Raw genomic sequence first — 20,859 nt, forward strand, 5'->3', positions numbered from 1 at the left:
AAGGAGAGCAATGCAATATGTTTGATGCCAGTCTGACTGCAGGAGCTGCCGGTAGGGTGTCAAGGACATCCATCCACCTTTGGGGCTCCACTCCAGATTTTCTGCCTGGGTTTACTCCCAAAGCAATACTGAGACTTCCTTCTTGACCATTGGACCTTTCATGGGTCTCATCCTCTCAGTCTGCTGAAATCCATCTTCACATGCTTGGGTGAAGATCCCCTAACTCACCAAGGGTTTGAGGCCCATCATCTACCCTCACCTGGTTTAGCCAGCCTGTTGAAGCCATTGCCTGGGGTGTGGCTGCTGTTGCATGCAAACAGCTTACAGGGAGCCACAGGTGAGAGCCAAGCATCAGGTGGGGACCAAAGGTGGACAAACCACCCTGAAGAGGGCACAACATGTTCATCCACCAGAGGTGCTACCCCTCCCTGACACCCCATACACCCCAAAGGTAACCTTCCCTGACCGGGAATCAAACCCAGGCCACAGCAGTGAAAGCACTGAATCCTAACCACTAGACCACCAAGGAAGACATGAGCAAACAAACACATGAGCAATGAATGAATGAGTGAATGGACAAATAGAGGACTAGAAGAACAAATGAATGAATGAACGAACAAACAATGACCGAATGAACAAACATATGAATGAAGAAATGAGCGAATAAACAAACAAACGAATGAGTGAACGAATCGAATGAATAAGTGAAAAATTAGTGAACAAACAAACTAATGAACGAACGAACAAATTAATGAACAAACAAAATGAATTAATTATCCAATTAAGAAATGAAGAATGAACGAATGAAAGATCAAACAAAAGAATGAGCGTTTGAACAAACGAACAAAGGAATGGAGGAATGAAACGGGCGCTGGGGACGATGTTGAACAAAACAGCTCATTCCTGTGGAAGCAGCACCTCATACACAAAATACCAGTGTAAATGTGGGTAAACGCCAAACCCTGGAGAAATGAATGTGACGAAGACACGACGGCTCTGTGCTCTACCTGTAAATCGGACTAAGTTCGGAATCAAAATCCAGCTCTTCTGCAGTCACTCCCTCCACTACTGTACCTGCCCTTTTATACTTATTACTTATTTGTGCTGCTTTACTCATCAGCACATCCTCGTCTAAACACGTTTGTTCATGTCTGTTCACATCTATAGGAGCCTCGTCACAAGCATTTCAATGCCCAGTGTATCCAGTATAACTGTGCAAATGACAAATAAACTGACTGTACATCACACTTACTGTAATCCAGTACTGTACTGTACTCCACAGTGGGCCAATACCGCCCCCTGCTGCCCTCTTCTGTAATCACACAGCGCTCCACAGCGACTCCCTGTGCTTTGCTGGTGCATTATTTCTGAAAGATTATTAATATGTATCAGTATATCAGAGTAAAGGTGTGTGTCAGCTTCATTATTGATTGAATATACATTAAAAAAAACAAATTCTGAACGATCAGAGGTTATCAGTTCCATTAAAGCACGCTAGTCCACCCACTAAATGAAGATGTTTACGTATGGGCAAATGTTTAATTATAAAGACAGTTTCCAGTTTTGTTACAATATTACAACATATTTTAACACTAGCTGTGTGCAGTATAATATGCATTTCCTGTTACTGTTATATAAATCAAATTTGCACTTCATTGTATTATTTTACCTGTACATTATATTATTATACCTATACATACCTATAATGTCTAGTGACTATTTTTGTATATTGGGTACTTTATATTTTTATATATTTTTTTTCCTTTATTCACATGTTCTATCTTCTCATCTGTGTCTTGTCACTGTCATTCTGTCTCTCCTGTCGAAGTTTCTGTCACCAAGACAAATTCCTTGTATGTGTGTGAACATACTTGGCAATAAAGCTTGTTCTGATTCTGATTATTTCATGTTGCTTAGTGTAGTTTCTAAGAAGATTTGTCTGCTTGAAGAAAGTTTAAAAAAAAACTCTTTGCCTTGAATTTGCCACCGCGTGCCGGTGGGCGGGTCTCTGAGAACTATTTCCGTGTAACAGGGCCTATCAGCGAGGTACTGTATTCGTTAATAACGTGCTGCAGGAGCTTTTGCGCAATTAATTTAAATTCTGTTTAATTTGTGTGTGTGTGTGAGAGCGATTCACGTGTTTAATTGGCTCGCCGTGTGGAGCAGGTGCTGGTGGGCGTGTCTGTGGGAGGTGTTTCCGTATGACGTGATTCGTCAGCTGCGTTACTCTGCGCAGCACGAGGCGGTGGGCGGGTCCTCCCGCTCGAGGTTTCATTTGACCCAGGCCGGTCAGCTTCAGTGTCGATTATTTTGGACCCGTGATGCCGGCTGGAGTCTGTGTGTAAAAGTGCGCTTTAATAATAAATGCACCATGAAGCGGAAACAGGTGGGGTGGAACAATAAACGCGTTTATTTAGCAGAGAGAACTTGGCTATGGCTAACATGCTAATGAGCTAGCCGCCGTTGGCGGGGCGCTGAACTCCTCAGAGTTTATTATAAATCGCTAGCGGTGCGCTGCCTCAGTAGGTCAAAGGGTAATTTATCTCTTTTTTTTTTTTTTTTTTTTTTTTTTTTTTTTTCCTCTCCCCATTTCATAAGTTTATCATTATGTTATGAGAACTTGAGCAGTGTTTTGGAATTGATTGCACTTTTTGGAGAGACTCGGTTTCGCCACTCAAATTCGCCTCTTTTTGCAGAGTGCTTAACCTTCATAAAACGGCTCTGCCAAAGTTTGTGCTTCCAAGATTTTTTTATTTTATTTTAATATAGTCTTTCAGTTGAAACTTTTGTTTCTTGACTTGTGAACTATGAACAAGAACAGGTCCGTCGCAGTTAAAATTAAATAAAAGCGGATGTGTTATAGTTTCACTTTCACAGCAATTGACAATGATGGAAATAAAATGTACGTGATGGACTTTGAGGCTATTCGTATTTCCATTTCTCTCGGCATGATCTCAAGTTTCTCCCCGAGGTCCAGGGAGGAGTGAGGCGGAGGAGGAGGTCGGCGGAGCGGGGTCCGGATGAGGTCCGCGCGAAGCTTCTTGTTCCCGGTCTAGAAAAGTCGTTGTTTTAACTGTTAGCTTTCAGACAATAATTTAACGACGCCTTTACATTTTAAAATGTGATTTAATGATATTTCCAGGTTTCCACGAAAAAGACGCAGCCGCTTCGCTCCGTGAAGACCAAATCCCGACATCCGGGCACCGGAGGCGCCGCGAGGGCAGTAGCAGCAGTGGCGGCGCGCGCCGCTCGCGAATCCGAAAACGGGCTCGTGCCGCCAAGAGGCGCGCAGAACGGCTCCGGTGACGGAGCTTCCGAGGGAGGCGCTTCGCGGGACCCGGAGGCGCTGGCGGGGGTCCGGCTGGAGGAGCATCCGGAGGGGGGGGACCGGCGGGCGGCCGAGGAGGAGGAGAGCTCGGGATCACTGCCCGGCGTGGACAGCAGCGTCTTCTTGGACGAGGACAGTAATCAGATCATGCCTGTGGGACACATTTTTGGCAACCTGGACCTTGTGCAGGTAATTCCGGATCACAGAGACGCACACACGACAGGCCTGTGTACTGCCTACATTCAGTGGGAAACATTCATAATTTCAGTGCAACAAATCCTTGATAGGGTTTTTTTTTTTTTTTTTTTAACTCATTCTCCTTCACTACCAGAAGGGATAAATTCCTGGAGAAATGTTACAAATGATTAATTGCAACTTTTTAATTTGTACACCTGATGTTCTCCAGGTGCCTTTATTATTACAGCCTCTTATTTGCATAGGAGTCATTTCTATTTAAATGTTATAAATGCATGCAGCCATGATTTTGGTAGCGAAGGTCCGGCTGGGATTTTTTCTCAGATGCGTTACTTGCTTTGAGCCCCTTCGCAGGAAAGGTCAGCTGTGCGGACAGGTAGTCGGTGTTTTTTGGGTGAAAGCGCACATGCTGCCGATTAGAAATAAAGACAGGACGCGTCCTCCAGGATTATCCGCCTCGAAACCCTACGAGAGCCCCCGTGAACAGGAGGGAGTACAGGAGGTTGCACTTCATTGCCAAGGAGGATGAGGATGAAGATGCTGCTACTGATGACGATGGATCTCTGAGCACAGAGCAGCAGAAAGGTATGCGATGCTCTCATTTTCTATTCATAGATATATGAATGGATTTCTCAATTTTGAGACTGGATGGATAGATCCCAGTGAACGTGTACACAGAAGTTGACAAACACCGGAATATATAAAATGTATAAAACATTGACATGCTAAAATCAGTACTGGCAGCTCAGTTCCACACAGGACACATAGCGCCTTAGTTTGTTGTGCATTAAAATACTCATCCCTTATGTAATGTGGTCCTGTGTAATGCAGGTGGACCTTTTGCACTTAATGTCTTGCCTACAAGGGAGGCTGGGAATGATGGCCCTGTTTTATCAGTCTCGCACAAACCCCCATCAAGCTGTAATAATCTACAGGGTTTATACCACATCTAGACCTTTACCAGCAAGGTTGGTGTATTTGTGTACCATACTTCATCTTAACTGGCACTGTTCTGAGCCCCAGAGATTCACTGAGCAGTTTATATGAACAGCACTATTCAAAATTTTCCCAGCTGAATATGCAGTATGATTTCATCTTCAGAACTAAAACATCGAAACATCTGCAGTGTTTAACCCACTTGCACAGTAAAAAGTGGGTTTGAACCCAAGCACACAAAACTTGACTAACAGTTGCACTTTGGGCTCGTGCCAACACTGGAGTTGCATAAAACCAACCACAGTAAAAGTCCATGTGTGAAATGTATTAATCTGAGTCCAATATGTAATTTTAAATTTAAAAAAAAAAAAACTGATATCCTTACAACAGAAATTAAGGTTTGCTTTTCTGTTGAAAGCACTGTCACAGTACCACAAATTGAAATTCCAGGGAAGTAACAATTTGGCTGCACCCTTAAAAGAAATGGATGTTTACACCTGCGTGACAGAATGTGTACTCTTCTTACAGCACTTTAATGTCGATACAGTAGCATTTATACTTAAAATGCAGTAATTTTCATTGTGTGACTCTAAAAGTATTTAACAGATGGACCATGTAATTCTGAAGTGAACTTGGATTTCTCAGTTTCAGTTGACACTCTTCATCCAGGAACCATTTTTTAATTTTTTCTTTAAAACAAATGACTTAGATTCCCTTAAAGAGATTTGCAGGACAAACGGACGCCATTAAGTGGTGAATGAGTATAATGAGAAGTGTACTGAGGGTTTTTCCCAGGAAAAGTGTGCATGTCAGGTTTATGGATTCGAGGGACCAAATTAAACACCTCTGAAGGATGTGAGAAGTTGTTGCTTTGCTGGTAGAGAGGGCAATGGGGACAGGTCAAAGTTCTTCTGTCCTCTTTCAGTTTATTATAGAAAAATTACACCAGAATCTCCCACCCCCCCCCACAGACGGTACGTAAATGGGAAGCTGCATAAGAAATGGGAGCAGATGAGAGGTATGGCTTTTTAAATATTGATGTTGGTGGTAGGGGGAATTTAATCCTTTTCATATTGGATGAACAAGTTCAGCCTGTAACCTTTTCCCCAAGATCCTAGACAGTTCTAATTTAAAGACCATGTCCATGCAATACACTTCCTTAATTTCTCACTGTGTTCCAGGTGTCAAGCGGTGCTCAAAGAACTGCAAAAATGGACTGTTGAAGGTGAGCTAAGTGTGAAGCTTTCACTGCTCCTGCAGCCACCATGCAGCTTCCAGCAGCTGACTTGGAGTTTTGCACTCCAGCTCTTTTAGAGTACAGAATGATGCTGGCATGGTTGAGGAATTACTGTTGTAAACATATGTATTGAGGAGCCTCTAAGCGCTGTACTAATGTATATAACATGTCTGGATATTATCAGTTCTACAAGTTTTGGTCTCCTCTGGTGGAATACTACATTGTACTGACTTTTCTTCCCCCCCCTCTTTGGATAAGAATTGCAATATTGCTGCCTTGTAAGCAATGAATGTGGGTTTTGCCCTTGCTGTACCAGGTTCATATTAAGTGCATCTGTATTAGTGTAAAAGGTTGAACACATTACTCCTTTAGATTCTCACATTGCCACAAGTGTTGGAAAATTGCGGGATATTTTTTACAATGCTAAATGTTTTAAGGTGGGAGGGAGTAGATTATCATTGCTGTTTTTAATTCATTTGGCCAACAATCTTTTCCAAAGCAACTTGCACTGTTCAACTCAGTAGTCATCTACTGGAGTTGGGCTTCAGCTGGGTGACTTCACTGTACCAATTCAGGGCACGTACCTTGCTGAAGGGTACTGCACCACAAGGTGGGATTTAAACTTAGATTTAAATCCCAGCTAGTAGTTCTAAACAGTCACCTGGTGGTTCTAAATGTCCCAGTAATGATGACAGGTTGGCTTTAACAGCTGACTGGCCTCTCCAGTATTGTGCAGGAAGGTATAAGTTTCACATACTTCATCATCCAGTCAGGTATCGGCACTGAAGTGGCGATTCTTTGGAACTGCTTTTCAAAAAGGTAGCCTAGTGCATATCAAAGTCTGAAGGCAGTTCCAGCAATTAAGGGGAAACTCAGTTGAAATGCACTGACACTTAATTGCTATCTATCATAGTAACATCTGTCAGTACGTTCTTGACATTTAAACAGACAACGCTTAACTTTTACAGACAGTGGAAATGGGGAAATACAGGTAACTACCAGAAATGACTTGAAGTTTCTTAAAGCAATCCATTCAAGTTCAGCAGAACAGCACAATGTAAACAAATTTAACTTGCTAAACTTCCAATCTACAAATCAATGCAGCGGAGTCCTGAGAATTTTTGTGTTGCATCTATAGATCTAAAAAAGGCAACTGATGGATTAATTTTTTTTCTTTTTGGCTTTCTTGTATATTTTCCTACTGTCACACTGCAGGTCGTGAACACTCTTCTTGTGACAGACGATGTGCACCAGGCGGAGGTTCTCTCGTGTGAACAGCAGCTGGTAGAAATACTCCCAGTTGATGTCGTCGCTGCTGTGGTTCTGTAGGGCTTTTGCGAGCGTGGGGATGACTGTGCGTTTCTTCTCAATCCTGAAACATTGCAGTTTTACATTAACTCAGTACTTATCCCCCCCCCCCTATCAGCTTAGTGTGTTAACCTGGTAATATCTAAGCCTGGGCCTAGAGGGCTGCAGTCACGAGTTTTGTCATTAGTTCTTGATTTCCACTTTAAACATTTCACACATTCTTTAAAACAAAAATGCTTTAAAGAAAGTGCTTAAAGTTTGAGGGGGAAAGCAATGTGAAAGCATTCCATAAAACTTGAACTGATACAATGCATAGAGTGCTATTGAAAGGCATTAACATTAGAGGGCTTTAATTTTCTAATTTTTTGTTTATTGTAAATATGCTTTATGTAACAGTTTGCTGTCCTGGGGAGTGAATACTATTCCCCCCCCCCCTTATTCTGGTCTTAGTGCCTTGAGCAGGCAGGTCTTTCTATCCAGCTGCTGTAAAGCAAATTCTAGGATTTAATTATGCTTCCAGCATCAGAGAATATGACTTACTGCAGTAATGGTGTGAATAAAGAAACAAACATGAGCAAAGCTCACCCTGGAGCACCACTATTTGCACTTGGTACACAAAAGGAAAGGCGGACAAGAAGCTCACATGTGGTCAAGGTTCCACGTGCTGAAAAGGATCCTGCTCTCCCTGTTACCGTAAGGATTGATGGAGTGCAGAGCTGGACAGCTTTTCTTGTCAAATGCCCCCTACAACCAGGAGAGGACACAAGCAAAGGAATTGTACTAGTGAAGAGAAATGTGGGCTGGGGGTGGACATCTTAGTGTGTGTTCTTGTAAACCTGATGATCAAGGACTTGGTCTTCTGTCGAAAAAGGTAGCTAGTTCAAGTTCTGTGGAGGGTCAAGTTGTTGATCCAGGTAACTAAGTTGGACTTCAGTAAATATATATGTGCATTATCTTCTTACCACATTCTGGTCATGGGGCCCTGTCAGAAAGGGTCCAAAGGTAAGTCCCCTGAATAGCTCTGATGCTTTGAAAAGAATGCCCTCTGTCACTCAGAACTGCTGAATCCCTTCCAATATTTCTAAATAAAAGGGTCTCAACTCATTCCTTTCTAACCCTCCTTGTTCCTGAAGCCTTTGAAAGTCTGTCCAATGTCTAAGTTAATCTATTTTTACTTGTACATGTAGCTACTGTAATGTGTGCAAAACCATTGATAATCATGTATTTGTACCTAAGCCCTTTATCTGCTGTAAAATGCACTTTAAGAGGGGGGGGGAAAAAAAAAAAAAACCCCAAGTTCTATATTCTTTGCAGAAAAACATCTCTACATGTACAGTATTTCCAGTTACCCTATACTGTGTATATACTACCTGTATACTAGTGGACACTTTACCTGAAACAGTGTAAAGGGAGATGCACAATACTGGATGAGCACAGATTTGTATGTGTACCTGACAGGAGAACCAGCCCTGCTCAGTACACAGGCGCTTGCCTTCTGTCTCCTTCCGGTCAAAGTAGCAGCTGTTGTACTTGACAGCCTTCAGCTTCTCCAGCATGTTCTCCACAACCTTCTTATACTCCACCCGCGCTTTAGAGTTCTGGATGGTCGGAGTGTATCCATCAACCTGTGCAGAATGATGTTAAACATCAGCTTGCTGACTCAAAAAGGAGCCATGTAGGATTAAATGTTTCTGCAGAATGCAAGATGGTGACAAAGCGCAAGTTAATTCACTGTGACTCTTGTTCCAGCATTATTCTTGTTTCCTATTTTTCCATCTGTTTTGAACAATGTACCATACTTAATTTGGGGAATACCTTCGGCAGGGGCCAGGAGATAGCCTAATGTTTAAAACTGTTTCCTTGCAATCTGAAGGTCCTGGGTTTGAATCCCCCCTCCAGCTGCTACTGTAGTGGTTAGACCTACTGCCTTCGCACACAAAGGGGGCAAGTCTGACTCCCACCTCTGGCTGTAGTACTATTGAGCCAAGGTACTTACTGGGAAATTGGTCCAATAAAATTACCCAGTTATATAAATGTGGGTAAATAATTCTAAGCACTTTAACATTGTAAATCACTTTGGAAAAAAGTGCCAAATGTAAATGCGCTACTGATCAGGGTACTTAAGTGGAATTGATGTATAATTAGCTGAAATGGTATCCGCACACAGAGGCGACAGCTAAATTAAAGATAAAAATAATACCTCTTTCAGATATCCGCGTATTCTGCTTTCACAGCTGTACTTGAGGTAAGCAGATTTGGTCTTAAATCGAGTGTCAATTCCTGAAATGATAAACATTGTGCGTTATTATAAAGTGAAATAAGTTTAACACTACTTTAGGCAGACACTGGGTTCTGGTTTTCAGCATTGGAAGTTCTAAAGAAAAGCTGCTTTGCCCACTAATCATATTTGAAATGGTTTGTTTAAAAGAATATAATTAAAGACTAAGTGCAAGTGGTCAAGGAGAACTGCCGGTGACGTCACCCTGGAACCAGTCGCCATCGTCCTCTCGTGCCTCGCGCTCGGAGTTGTCCTCGAGGTTGTGCAGCAGGTCCTGCAGGATCTTGCGCCTCTTCGGAGACTCTTCATCCGTGAGGAGGCTCTTGGCCGAACTGATCAGAAGGTCTGCGTGCCGGTCCGAAGAGCCAAGCAGAAGGCCGACATCGCACACGACTGCAGGGCAATGCAAATTATTTTTACCTTCCCACAAGGAAGTACTACAGCGGGGGTGCGAGACCCCAGCCTTTTCACTGCACGGCAAAAGCGCAACCAACTCCCACCTGCTTCATATACAAACACTCTGAATTATAGACTATACACTTCTTCAGGCCTTTAATGTCCTGTAACACCTTTTTCAGTCTCTGCATCAGCCCCCTTTGTAATTCCTGATGAGCAGCAGGTGCTGTACTGCCTAGGGATGTGACCTTGCTGCCTGGACGGTTCTCGGTTTGAATCCCCACTCTTGCACTAGTGCCCTTTAAGAGGATAAGACGCTTATAAATGGGTCATTTACAGTAAGTGGCTTTGTGTACAAATATCCTAGCGCAACTGAATTTGGACAAAGATTTCAGCTAAGTGAATGAATGACAATGATGAAGAAGAGGCGCACGATGTTTACAGGCTGAGGTCAGCTCGAGGGTATTACTACAAAGGATAACTAAGATGGGACCCCCTAGGTGTCATGGTGTAACATGTGAATGGTTACCTACATCCACCCCATGTCTGGTCCTTGGCCAGCAGAACAAGTTCTGTGTCGTTGGGAAGGGTTCTGAAATAGGCCTCGCTGACCACCGTCCCGTCTTCGTAGAGGCACGCGTGGGCGCCCTTCGCTGGCACCTCATTGGTCGTTTACCAACAAACAGGTTAGCAGTGAATCGAGTACATCTCACAATCACATCACCAGAGTGATTTATTAATCAATCAATCAAATATCAATCCAATCACCAGTCACATCAATCAATAAATCACAATACATCACATCACCGGAGTGATTTATTAATCAATCAATAAAGTGGTTAGCAATGATATTAATGCATCTCATAGGTAAGCAACCAGTGGGATCTGAAAGACTGACTATTTTCCATTTAATCATTAATTCTTACTGACTGATTATTAAGTATTGGAGCCAATACACCAACAGATGCCTGCATATGTTACTATTAGCCAAACTTCCAATCCATAAATGCAAATCCACATATAAGAAGCCTCACTTTACAGCAATTAAATGAAGTCAAACAGTACATTACTACCCCGGACTCTACTAATAAAAAGCAACTAATGCTGTAAAAGTCGAAATCCTTCAATATTTTCATCCAAACTGTACTCTGTATGTATTCCCTTGGGTTTTTGTTTTTTTTTTTCCCTCTTTATTTTTGTTATTTGAACTGTTTTGTGTGTTGTGATGACGATAACAACAATAAGAATAAAATTTGGCTGCACAGCTGGGTGACACAGCGAGTAGCGCTGCTGTCACAAGTGGTGTGAGAGGATGTGGGGTTCCATCCCTGCTCAGTCTGTGTGGAGTCTGCATCTTCTCCCCGTGTCTGTGTGGGTTTCCTCTGGGTGCTCTGGTTTCCTCCCACACTCCAGAAGACATGCTGTTCAGGTTCCCTCATAGTGTGTGTTCCACTGATGTATGGATGAGTGACCCAGTGTAAGTAGGGTATCTAGCAGTGTAAGTTACCCTGAATTATATGTCAAGCCAGGTGTGTGTGGAAGTACACACCAGTTCATTGGAAATCGATTTGAAGCTAAACATTTGAGGTCAAAGGTCACCCAAAACACGTTTTTCTAGACGTCTTTCAATGGCAGCAATACTTTTCGCAGTGCTGGAGAACTATAGTATATTATGAATTATTAATTATTATGTAATAAATTATATGTGCCCCCAGACAGAGCTGTGTTTGCGCTGCACTACGAAGACAGGAACAAGTCGATCGCGGGAAGCGAAGAGTACGGAGCGCTGTTCGCCGGACCGCCCCACAGCAGACCGGTGTCTGTCGCTACCTGTAGGATGTCACAGCCTTTCTTTACGAGCTCTTTCAAACCGCTCGCCGCGACGCCGTACTTGGTGTTTTCGCCGAGCCGCCGCAGCTTCACCAGTTTGTTTTCCTTCCGCATGGCCGGCATGACTGTCACGTGACCGTCGTGCGACCGGACATCCGCTTCGGTTTTCCGGGTCTCGGTGAGGACAACCTGCGCATGCGCACAACAGTTTCGCTCTCCGCTAGTAAGCGCGTCGAGCGGCCCGCGTTCTGACCGCAGATCATAATGTAAACGTGATTTAGTGGAAACTTTTAATTGGAGAAGTTTCCCACGCAGTGTTAAAAGCACAATTCTATAAATCTTGATAATAGCAGAGTGAACGTTTTTGGACCATTGACACTTTGAGTTAATTTTTGTGTAACAGTTGGTATCAGTAATATCAGAAAGGCGTTAAATTCTACATTGTTTGAAGCTGTTTTAAATGAAGCACTTTTTCTCTACGAGGTAAATAAAACTGTAAAGTCATAGCCACAAAAATAAAATATACTTTCGCTACCTTTCCATAAGTTCATACTGTTCAATGTAAAGTGTGGTATTTGAAGCAGCGCCATCCCGGGGCCACACGGCGTCATTGCAACGTTTGTCCATCTCCGTGGCAACGCGAAGCTAAAGAGCGGGCGATTCCACCGTGGCTGCTCGTTCTGGGGAAACCCCATTCCTATCAATTTTTTTATGCCGTGCAAATAAGGCCATGTTCATTGGCGAGGAGTGTGAAACTATTATTTGATTTTAGGTTTCTCATAGGTGTCTGGTACTAGGATTTTTGTCCTCATGCTTGTGTAACTGTACACAATTTTGATTTCAGTGGACCCCCGTTTGTAACGTGGTACATTCCACGCGCAGCATATAGACATGGCGGACAGTGGAGCGGAATATGAGTAAAGCGCGATAAGTTCTCTCCTCGAGCTACAATCATAAATACTAACATTAACGATTTATGGTTCGCATCTTTGCTGAATGTTGGCATGTAGGTAAACGTTTATGAATTTCATATATATATTTTTTTATTTCGAGTGGCTAGATCATGGCACCGCCGGGGCGACTCCTCACTCAGCGGATCTGAGATTTATTTCCAAGAGTGAAGCTCCTTATTGTTTAACATGTTCAGTTGGGTTCACTGACGTGTTCTATGACCACTCGAGTATTCCTGGAGAGGAGAAGGACGGACACAAGTTTGGTGGAAGATCCAGCAGCAGTTGTTTGGACAGCTGATCAGTGTGTCATTGATCCTCATATGGAAATCAATAAGAGAAATATAGAATATATAGAATATTTGTGTCTTCATCTGTGTTCATCCCAGATGGAGCCTGCTGGGTCCCCGGACGTCCCCGCGACCGAGTGGCAGAGGGTGTTTGAGCGGTGCCGGGCGGTGCCCCCTCACGTCCAGACGGCCCGCCTGGGGACAGATGTGCCCTCGCAGGGCTTCCAGCTGGGCTTCAAGCGGCTGGTCGGCCTCGAGCAGGTGAGACGCACGCGTCGCGGTCCCGTGCGGCTCCGGCGGGTGTGATGGACGGACGTGAAGCGTGCGACGGGCGGGTCGGATGTGTGACGGGTGTTTCCGGACCACGTGTGAATGGTGCGATGGGTGGATGTGATGGAGCAGAGTGGCAGGTGAAGTGCTCGGATGCGATGGACAGATGTGACAGGTGGACATGGTAGCAGAGTGTGAAAGGTGTGAACGAGCAGTCAGGCCTGTTGCTGGCGGGGTGAACGGGGGTGGTGGTTCCAGGGGGCCTCACCTGAAGAGGGCCCGCAAAATTCGAGTAGTAATTAATTTATCGAAGGGGTGCGGAGCAGTTTCCTTTCATCTGGCCCAGAATTCCTAGCGACATCCCTGCGAGCAGGTGTGATGCCAAGGAGACTGATGTCATGATGGGGTGTGAAAGGTGTGATGGGCAGGTGGTGTGACCGATTGACGTGAGCAACGTGGCCTTACAGGGTTGATGGGAACGGTACCGATGCTGTCTGCCCGGTGAATCCAGCCCTGAGGTTCTCCCGCTCCACACGCACTTCTGGACACATTTCACCGTGTTCACGTTACACGCCGACGTAGTAACGCGCTCCCCGAAGGTCTCTTCGCGCTAGCGTGCGGCGTGCGAGTCAAACACGGCCGCCCCTCTGTTCACGTGCCCCCGCCGCTTGTTAAGCACGACAGGGATCGCACGGATCCTCGCGCCGCAGCAGAAGGAAAACGGTGCCAAGACGCCCTCGCGAGCAGATTGAAATTAATCGCGATGTCCTGATGAATTTTTAACTTCCATTATGTTTCTGCTATAAATTGTGGCTCCAACCCAACAAACTCACAACACACACACACACACTATCTGAAACCGCTTGTCCCATGCGGGGTTGCGGGGAGCTGGAGCCTAACCCAGCAGCACATGGTGTAAACCCCCACCCAGGACGGGACGCCAGTCCGTTGGAAGGCACCCCAAGCGGGACTCGAGCCCCAGACTCACCGGAGAGCAGGACCCGGTCCAACCCACTGCGCCACCGCGACCCCCCTCCATCACTTCATATATAATATACATATAAACACTCTTTGGAGATCATGCAAAAAAGGGCCAGCAGGTGGTGCAGTGGTCAAGGACGCGAACCTGTACTGAAAGGTCGCCATCTTGCTATAGTACACTCAAGTAAGTCACTTACCCTGAATTATTCTAGTACAGAAACTCAACTGGGTAAAACGGTCAGCTAAACAAATAATAATAATATTAATGGTGATGGTGATAATGTAAGTGCGTCCAACTCAGTTGGCGAGAGCAGCTGTGCCTTCAAAGGCTGCTCCCCTCCCCCTCCTGGCAGTGCATTAATGATTCATGCATATTCATAAATCCCACCAGGGCAGTTCTAACGCAAATGTTCTCCTTTGAATGTGCTGCCGTTGCGAGTGTAGCCACGAGCGTGCGCCGTGACATTTGGAGAAATATCGCTCGACTGATCCGGGGTCTCCTTGCCGTCCCACAGAGGGCGCCGCAGGACCCCCAGGGGGCGCGGTGTCAGCTGCGCGTCTCCCTCTTCGATGTCGCCCGCAGACACTTCTTCGGGAGGACGTGGAAGGGGGCGCCGCAGCCGATGCGCTCCAGCGCTGGAGAGCCCAGCACGGTGCCCTTCAACGAGGTAAATAAGCCCCGCCCACTCCCCTACAGCCCTCTGTGACGCCTGTTGCCATGACATCACGGCGATGCGAACTGCACGTGGCTGTGTCCCTCTTGGTCGAAATTCAAGAATCCAAGCGACCGACCTGGACAATTCCACGTGTAAAACGAATGAACAGCCCGACGTGTCGCAGCTGGTCCCCTCTTTACCCAACGGCCCTGCTAAAAAATCGTGAAATAGTTGACGTATGGTGGCAAAATCCTGATTGCACTGTAGTACTGCTCGGTTTGTACTGTAATTGTATTTATTTTTATTTAGTAGAGTATTTAGCTTATTACTACAAATTATGTTGTGTCGCAAGCTAAATACTCTACTAAAAAAATAATGATTTTTTTGGCAAAAAGAGGTTATTAGCTTTAAAATAGGAAAAATGCTGTACTCTGCAGTTCAGTATGGTACATCAGTACAGGGTACCAGAAGTGTTACTCTGCCTGGTCTCAGGAACACCTGGCAGTGGGATAAAGAGGAGCTGCTGCATTGCTTAGCGTGTATTCAGATTAGTATAGTATTATTGGTATTAGTATCAGTATTAGTCTATATCATCCTGTATTCACTTATATCGTTTATCTAGTGTAACAGAGCTAATTATTAGAGTTAATTTTGTTGTTTAAAGTGTTTGCTGCTGTTGCTCTCACAGTAACTTCATTATTCCCAGGGGGTTAATGAAATAAGTACAGGTTGATTTGTCATATGAAGCACAGATAGAAGCTGAAGGGAAGGGCAACATGTGAACGGTAGTGCTGGTGAATATAGTTGTATATTTTTTTTTTAATTTTAATTTTTATCTCCTCAAAGCGACTTGCAACTCCCGGCTTGTGCACAAAGCTATTTACTTTGATGTACCCATTGTGTTGGGTATTTAAAAAAAAAAAAGTTTCCATTGACATTATGAAGATGTTGCTAGAAGGTCGCCGTGGCGATGCTGAGACGTCAACAAAAAGACTAATGTAGTTAGCAAATCGGCGTTGCAAACTCTTTTGAAAGTTCGCAGACATTTCCATTTGTATAAATAAAAAAAAAAAATCTGTAACAGGCTTTTCCTCCTCCGTTTACCCTGATGGGTTGTCTTATTTTTTTGAAACCTTGTCATCCTACCGTTTGGGGAGCAAGCAGCAGTCGGTTTCAGATGTTAAACTGACGTTGTGTTAGCTGACAGCTTACTGTAGTTGAAAACAAGTGGGATTTAAACAGGGAATTTGGAAAAAAGCAGTATATATATTGTATGTATATATAAAATATATTTTACCCTAAAGGAAGTGCGGTAAAGGACTGTGTACTGGGGCGGTACGGTACAGTAGCCCCTGCTGGATGTCCCTGTTTGCAGCGTGCGAAGTGTGATGTTTCCGTGACGACGGCAGGGCGCCGCTTTCGGCCGCTGTCGCATCCTGCCGGGGATTTGAGTTGCGCTGATGGTGGCGCCCATGAGACACGAGCGCCGCCGCCGTGATGAAACGGAGGAGCTTGACGGGGCCCCTCGCGTGGCGGCGTCGACACGTTCCTCGCAGATTGCAGGTAAACGGCGCTACCGCGGAGTTGTAATGCATCGCAACGGCTTTGGGCCGCAGTGTCGACGAACCCGAGTGGCGCGCTGACGGCGAGCCTAATTCGGGTGCGAAATGGGATCTGCCAGATATGGGCGATGGGACCGCTCTTCCGTTCCGCCTCGATTAAGCATTGTGAACCTAGCTGGTGTGATGGATAAATATGATGGGTGGAGGTGGCAGGTGTAATGGATAGATCAGATGGACAGTTGTGTGATGACCAGGCCTCACACACAGGTGCGACAGGTGTGATTGGTGAGTGTGATGGACAGGTGTGACAGGTATGATGGATAGGTGTGTTGGAATGGTGTGAAAGGATTGGTCTTTGAGGTGATTGACAGGAGTCACAGGTATGATGGGCACAGTACTTTGTCCATCAGCTAATCGCATCCTTATTGATAGGAGCACAGTCTGCGGAAGCGATGAAACATGGGGTATTTTATAATGATCCTCGGCCCTTTTTTAAAGTATTGGACATTTAAAAAAGTTCTTCCTCTGCATAACAAATGGTCGTATTACATGAACTTGTTCTTACAAGCCATTTAATTTTTACTTTGAAATTGCAACAAAAAGCTGTCAGCGTGCACTTATGAGCAAGGCCTTATGAGAACTGAAATTTAATAAAATGCGATCGTTGGCAACGTCAGTCACCACAGACGATGAGCAGCTTTTTTCACTGATCTCAGTTGTCTGTAGCCAACCATTTGCCTGCAGTGTGACCGTGTAATTCTGTTAAATTAAATACAGTTCTAATGTGTTACGGAGAATTTTTTATTCAATTTTTTGTTTATTTATTCTATTCGGCTCCACAGTCCTTACGTTCCTCTAGCCTGGAAGTATCAGGCCATGAGACGGCACAGTGTGGAGTTGGCACCGGTTTATTTTATTATCTTTTATTAACATGACGATGAGGTAGTGGAGTGGAGAAAGGGGAGTGAATGTCAGAGTAGTGGAGGATTGCGTGGAGAGAACATGTTAAAGAGTGTTTCACCTAAAATGCAGAATGCGTATCTCATGGGAAACTGTATCGAAAGTGGACACGGGGAAGAGACTGACGTTTGCCAGTATTTGGTAATTTTATTTCCAATTAAAAAAAAAGAGAGTAATAGTAGACAAGCACCTCTCTTTATTTGTTGATGATTTCTGCAAAAGTATTGGACATAGCTATTAAATTAAAATACGTGGAATGCGGTCACGCCTGTATATTTCCCATAGCCGTCTGACTTTCTGTTCTGAGTGTGGCAATACAAGGCATTTTTTCTTCTTTAACAGAGAAGTTGTAAAAACAATGGTGAAGAAAATGATACTAAAGGTGCATAAGTAAACTCGTAAATGTATGTATCTTTGAAAATTCGTAGCGTGGATGTTCGTAACACAAGCTACAAATTCATCGCTTTTCTCTCTTAAATTATCAAAGCACAAAGATATTACTTCCTTTCTGGCTGACCTGCACATCCGATAAGTCAAAACGTCAGTTCCGCATAACCGACATATTCCGCTGGCTCTGTGTGGTGTCCGCTTGATCCGCACCGATTTCGTGAATAATTTTTAATTGGCGCTCTTAATACGGCATATGATATCCTCGCTGGTAGCAAACTTAAAAGGTCAAGTTTTTGGCAATGCTAGAATTTCAGCAATAATTACCCTAGTGAGTGTTCACAGCACGTGCTTGATCAGATTTAATGAAGGGGGCAGCAGATGGCGTAGTGGTTAGAGCTGTCATTGCGCAATCTCCATGTCCGGGGTTTGAATCCCGTTCTACTCTTGTACTCTTGATCTGGATACTTACCATAAACTAATACTGTAAAAATTACCCAGCTGTATAAATGGGTAATTCAGTGTAAAGCTTTTCTGGCATTGGAAGTTGCTCTGGACAAAGGCATCAGCCAAATAAAGGCTTTTTTTTTAATTAAAAAAAAAAAAAAGGTTATATATCTTGATACGTTTTTTCAAGCTGACTTACAATGTCAACCTTGTGTATTCTGCTGTTGACCAATAAATGAAAGAATATTTCTTTTCCTGCTGAAAGCTAGACATGTTCCTTATTATGACGTCTGCAGCCACTTGGATGTGACAGACACTTGTTAACCATTTTTCAAAGCGAGGATTTTGGAAAAGACTTTGAAGTGAGCATGGCGCTCCCACGGATTTTGGGTTGGAAGTAATTAAAGTTTGAGGTTTATGAGTCCATCTTGAAAAGGAATCCATTATAACCCTGCTGAAGGAGGGCGCTCGGTAATGATGGGAGGTGTCCGCACGACTGGCCCGGGACGCCGTGGCGACCGGCTCCTTCACAGATGGGTAATTCTGCCCAAGCCCAAGGCCTGGGCTGTGTGATAACGCCGGCTGCTCCTCCAACACTCGTTCCTTGCCGTTCCCTCGTAATGGAAATGCAGATGTTACTTTTCGGTTCTTTATCCTGTGATAAAAACAATTTAAATATGCCTGTGTTGTCTTGAGATCGGTTTTCCCTCCTTTTTCTTTTCTATACATTTATTCGTGTAGCTGACGTTTTTCTCCGAAGCAACTTGAAGAGTTTAGCTACCTACTATTATTACTACTATTTATACAGCTGGGTAATTTTACTTGAGCAATTTAGGGAAAATAGCTATCTTAATACTATGGTAAAAGGTGGGACTCAAACCTGCGACCTTCACACCCAAAGGCTGCAGTTCGAACCAATACATTTTGATCCACCCCCGTTTGTTTGTGTTGGTCTCGTCCTTTGCTGCGGTCACAGCGTTTTACACGCTCATCACACGGGATCGTAATACGTGTCAAAATGTGACGACAATTGTAATCACCATTACTTGTAATGATAATTTCCATTACATGCTCATTGTCTTCTCTTATCTTATTGTACACCACAGAACCCAAACGCTCTGATGAACAGCATGTCTTCTTAACGGGCCCGGACGCAGTTTATCATTTATTCTCATTTATTCCCTAGTACTTTGATTTACGTTTTTCAATTAATTTTTAATACAAATCCAGAGTCAGGAAGCGTTTCATCTGTCCAAAGCAGACCGTGGATTGTCATGAACAACAGCTGGTCAGTTTGTTCTCTAACTGTATTATATTTAGGGCTGTGTTCTCCAGCATTTCGCCACTCCTTCTCAGTACTAGTGTGCTTTACTGCCACCTATAGGCTCGGTGGGTAAATGCAAGCAGCCACGCCCATTGTGCTACATTACGTTTATATTTACATTTATTCATTTAGCAGAGGTTTTTCTCCAAAGCGACTTCCATCTCATAGAAAATACAATGTGTTCATTACATTTGCAAAAATGGACATTTAGATGCAGACATGTGATTAAGTGCAGTTTGTTTCTTTCCACCATATGAACCAATGCTCATCACACGAGTAGCTGCGTAAAACTTTATCCGAATATCAGCGATTCCTGATCACCTTCCTGGTAATTATTTTTAAATTTTTCTGATATACATATAATTTTTCTGATATACACGGGGGTGATGCGGTGGCACAGAGGGTTTGGCCTCCACCCACTATGTGGTGGGCCTGGGGCTCGAGCCCTGCTTGGGGTGCCTTGCAGTGGACTGGCATCCCGTCCAGGGTGTCCCCCCTCCCCCTTTGGCCATACGCCCTGTGTTGCCGGTTAGGCTCCAGCTCGCCGTGACTCCGCTCAGGAAAAGCAGTTGTAGCAATCGCAAAAAATAATGTGTATAAACATTTACGTTACATTACTGGAGTAACTGTGTAAAGGCTTATCCGGGCATGAACAGTAACAATTATAATGCATGAACAGTGCCATCTTAATACGCTACAAACAGAAATATTAGTTGCTAGATTAGTAAACGGAACTAAAACAATTAATAAGATTAAAAAAAAAAAAACACTTTTTTTAACCTATGAGATTCATAATTAAACGTTTGTAACTGTTGAGTTCTGCAACAAAAACTGAACTGTCTCAGTCTAACTCTGCTTGACAAATCAGCATTCTTGCACGTTCAAGGTAAGTTATAGATTTAAAAAAATAAATAATTCTTGTCGCGTGTCTCCCTGTTTTCTTCCTGTTTTATCATTATTTTCTCTTGCGCTATTTTATTTATGTGTCTCATAGTCCCGACAGCTGAAATACTGATAGGTATTAGGTGGTGGTATCAAAAAGTGCTGCATGCATGTGTGATTTTATTGTTAAAAAAGTGTAATATAAATATACTGCTGCCTGCGAAAAATGTACTGGGAGCACAGCAGCCCTTTGGGCGAAGGCTGTGTTTGTAGCTCGCGTAGCTACACCTAAAAGCACTTTGTCAGTCGGCGCGGGACTCCGACTGCCGCTCGTCTCCATCGTTCTTACTCTGAAAGGGTTCCAGGTGCCTCCGGCAGCCCACGTAACTGTAGACAACACTCCGAGTCGTCACTGCCGCAGCCATTTATTTATTTTATTTTATTTTATTTATATATTATATATATGCGATCGTGTTTTTGTCACTTCGCTTTTCGAGTGTCGACGCTCCTTTGCCGGTCGTGTCGGGGAGCTCCCCGTCTCCCTTTAGCTCCTTCTCAGACATTTCTCCACCCTCGAGCAGCCTGACTGCGTGGCTGACCGCGGAGAGCGGTTACCCGACTCCCTTCCTGTAAGATTAATGT

General features: G+C 44.1%; 3 protein-coding genes and 1 non-coding gene across 8 annotated transcripts in view; 2 read left to right on the forward strand and 2 right to left on the reverse strand.

Annotated features, from left to right (window-relative positions):
* Window positions 1–457: 457 nt before the first annotated feature.
* trnae-uuc (transfer RNA glutamic acid (anticodon UUC)) lies at window positions 458–529 on the reverse strand. Its single transcript has one exon. It is a non-coding gene; the product is annotated as a tRNA-Glu (tRNA).
* Window positions 530–2,255: 1,726 nt separating this feature from the next.
* Window positions 2,256–7,139, forward strand: c2h1orf174 (chromosome 2 C1orf174 homolog). Of its 4 annotated transcripts, XR_003797431.1 has the most exons (7): window positions 2,256–2,386; window positions 2,960–3,025; window positions 3,143–3,517; window positions 3,970–4,108; window positions 5,431–5,477; window positions 5,641–5,684; window positions 6,912–7,139. XR_003797431.1 is itself a non-coding variant. In XM_029249869.1 (6 exons), exons 1-6 carry the CDS (start codon window positions 2,372–2,374, stop codon window positions 5,771–5,773), a joined length of 777 nt encoding a protein of 258 aa, XP_029105702.1. In that variant the 5' UTR covers window positions 2,256–2,371; the 3' UTR covers window positions 5,774–5,786. The 4 variants fall into 4 exon arrangements, 2 of the variants coding, with proteins under 2 accessions (XP_029105702.1, XP_029105703.1); XR_003797430.1 differs by having other exon boundaries at window positions 5,385–5,684; window positions 6,912–6,956; XM_029249869.1 differs by lacking the exon at window positions 6,912–7,139 and having other exon boundaries at window positions 5,385–5,433; window positions 5,641–5,786.
* On the reverse strand, window positions 6,842–11,646 carry dffb (DNA fragmentation factor, beta polypeptide (caspase-activated DNase)). 2 transcript variants are annotated; one of them, XM_018746642.2, is made up of 7 exons: window positions 11,509–11,646; window positions 10,212–10,338; window positions 9,487–9,675; window positions 9,205–9,284; window positions 8,456–8,629; window positions 7,648–7,748; window positions 6,842–7,068 (listed from the first exon to the last, which is right to left on the reverse strand). In XM_018746642.2, the coding sequence occupies exons 1-7, from the start codon at window positions 11,629–11,631 to the stop codon at window positions 6,858–6,860; spliced, it is 1,005 nt and encodes a 334-aa protein (XP_018602158.2). In that variant the 5' UTR covers window positions 11,632–11,646; the 3' UTR covers window positions 6,842–6,857. The 2 variants fall into 2 exon arrangements, with proteins under 2 accessions (XP_018602158.2, XP_018602159.2); XM_018746643.2 differs by lacking the exon at window positions 11,509–11,646 and having other exon boundaries at window positions 10,208–10,425.
* Window positions 11,647–12,402: 756 nt separating this feature from the next.
* nphp4 (nephronophthisis 4) overlaps window positions 12,403–20,859 on the forward strand; it is a 139,028-nt gene continuing 130,571 nt past the window's right edge. The window contains exons 1-3 of the mRNA XM_029248963.1: window positions 12,403–12,514; window positions 12,848–13,009; window positions 14,515–14,667. Coding sequence (XP_029104796.1) covers window positions 12,485–12,514; window positions 12,848–13,009; window positions 14,515–14,667 — 345 coding nt within the window. The 5' untranslated portion in view covers window positions 12,403–12,484. The remainder of the gene's footprint in view (window positions 12,515–12,847; window positions 13,010–14,514; window positions 14,668–20,859) is intronic.

This window comes from Scleropages formosus, chromosome 2 (assembly GCF_900964775.1).
Source record: "Scleropages formosus chromosome 2, fSclFor1.1, whole genome shotgun sequence".
In the NCBI taxonomy this organism is placed as follows: Eukaryota; Metazoa; Chordata; class Actinopteri; order Osteoglossiformes; family Osteoglossidae; genus Scleropages; species Scleropages formosus.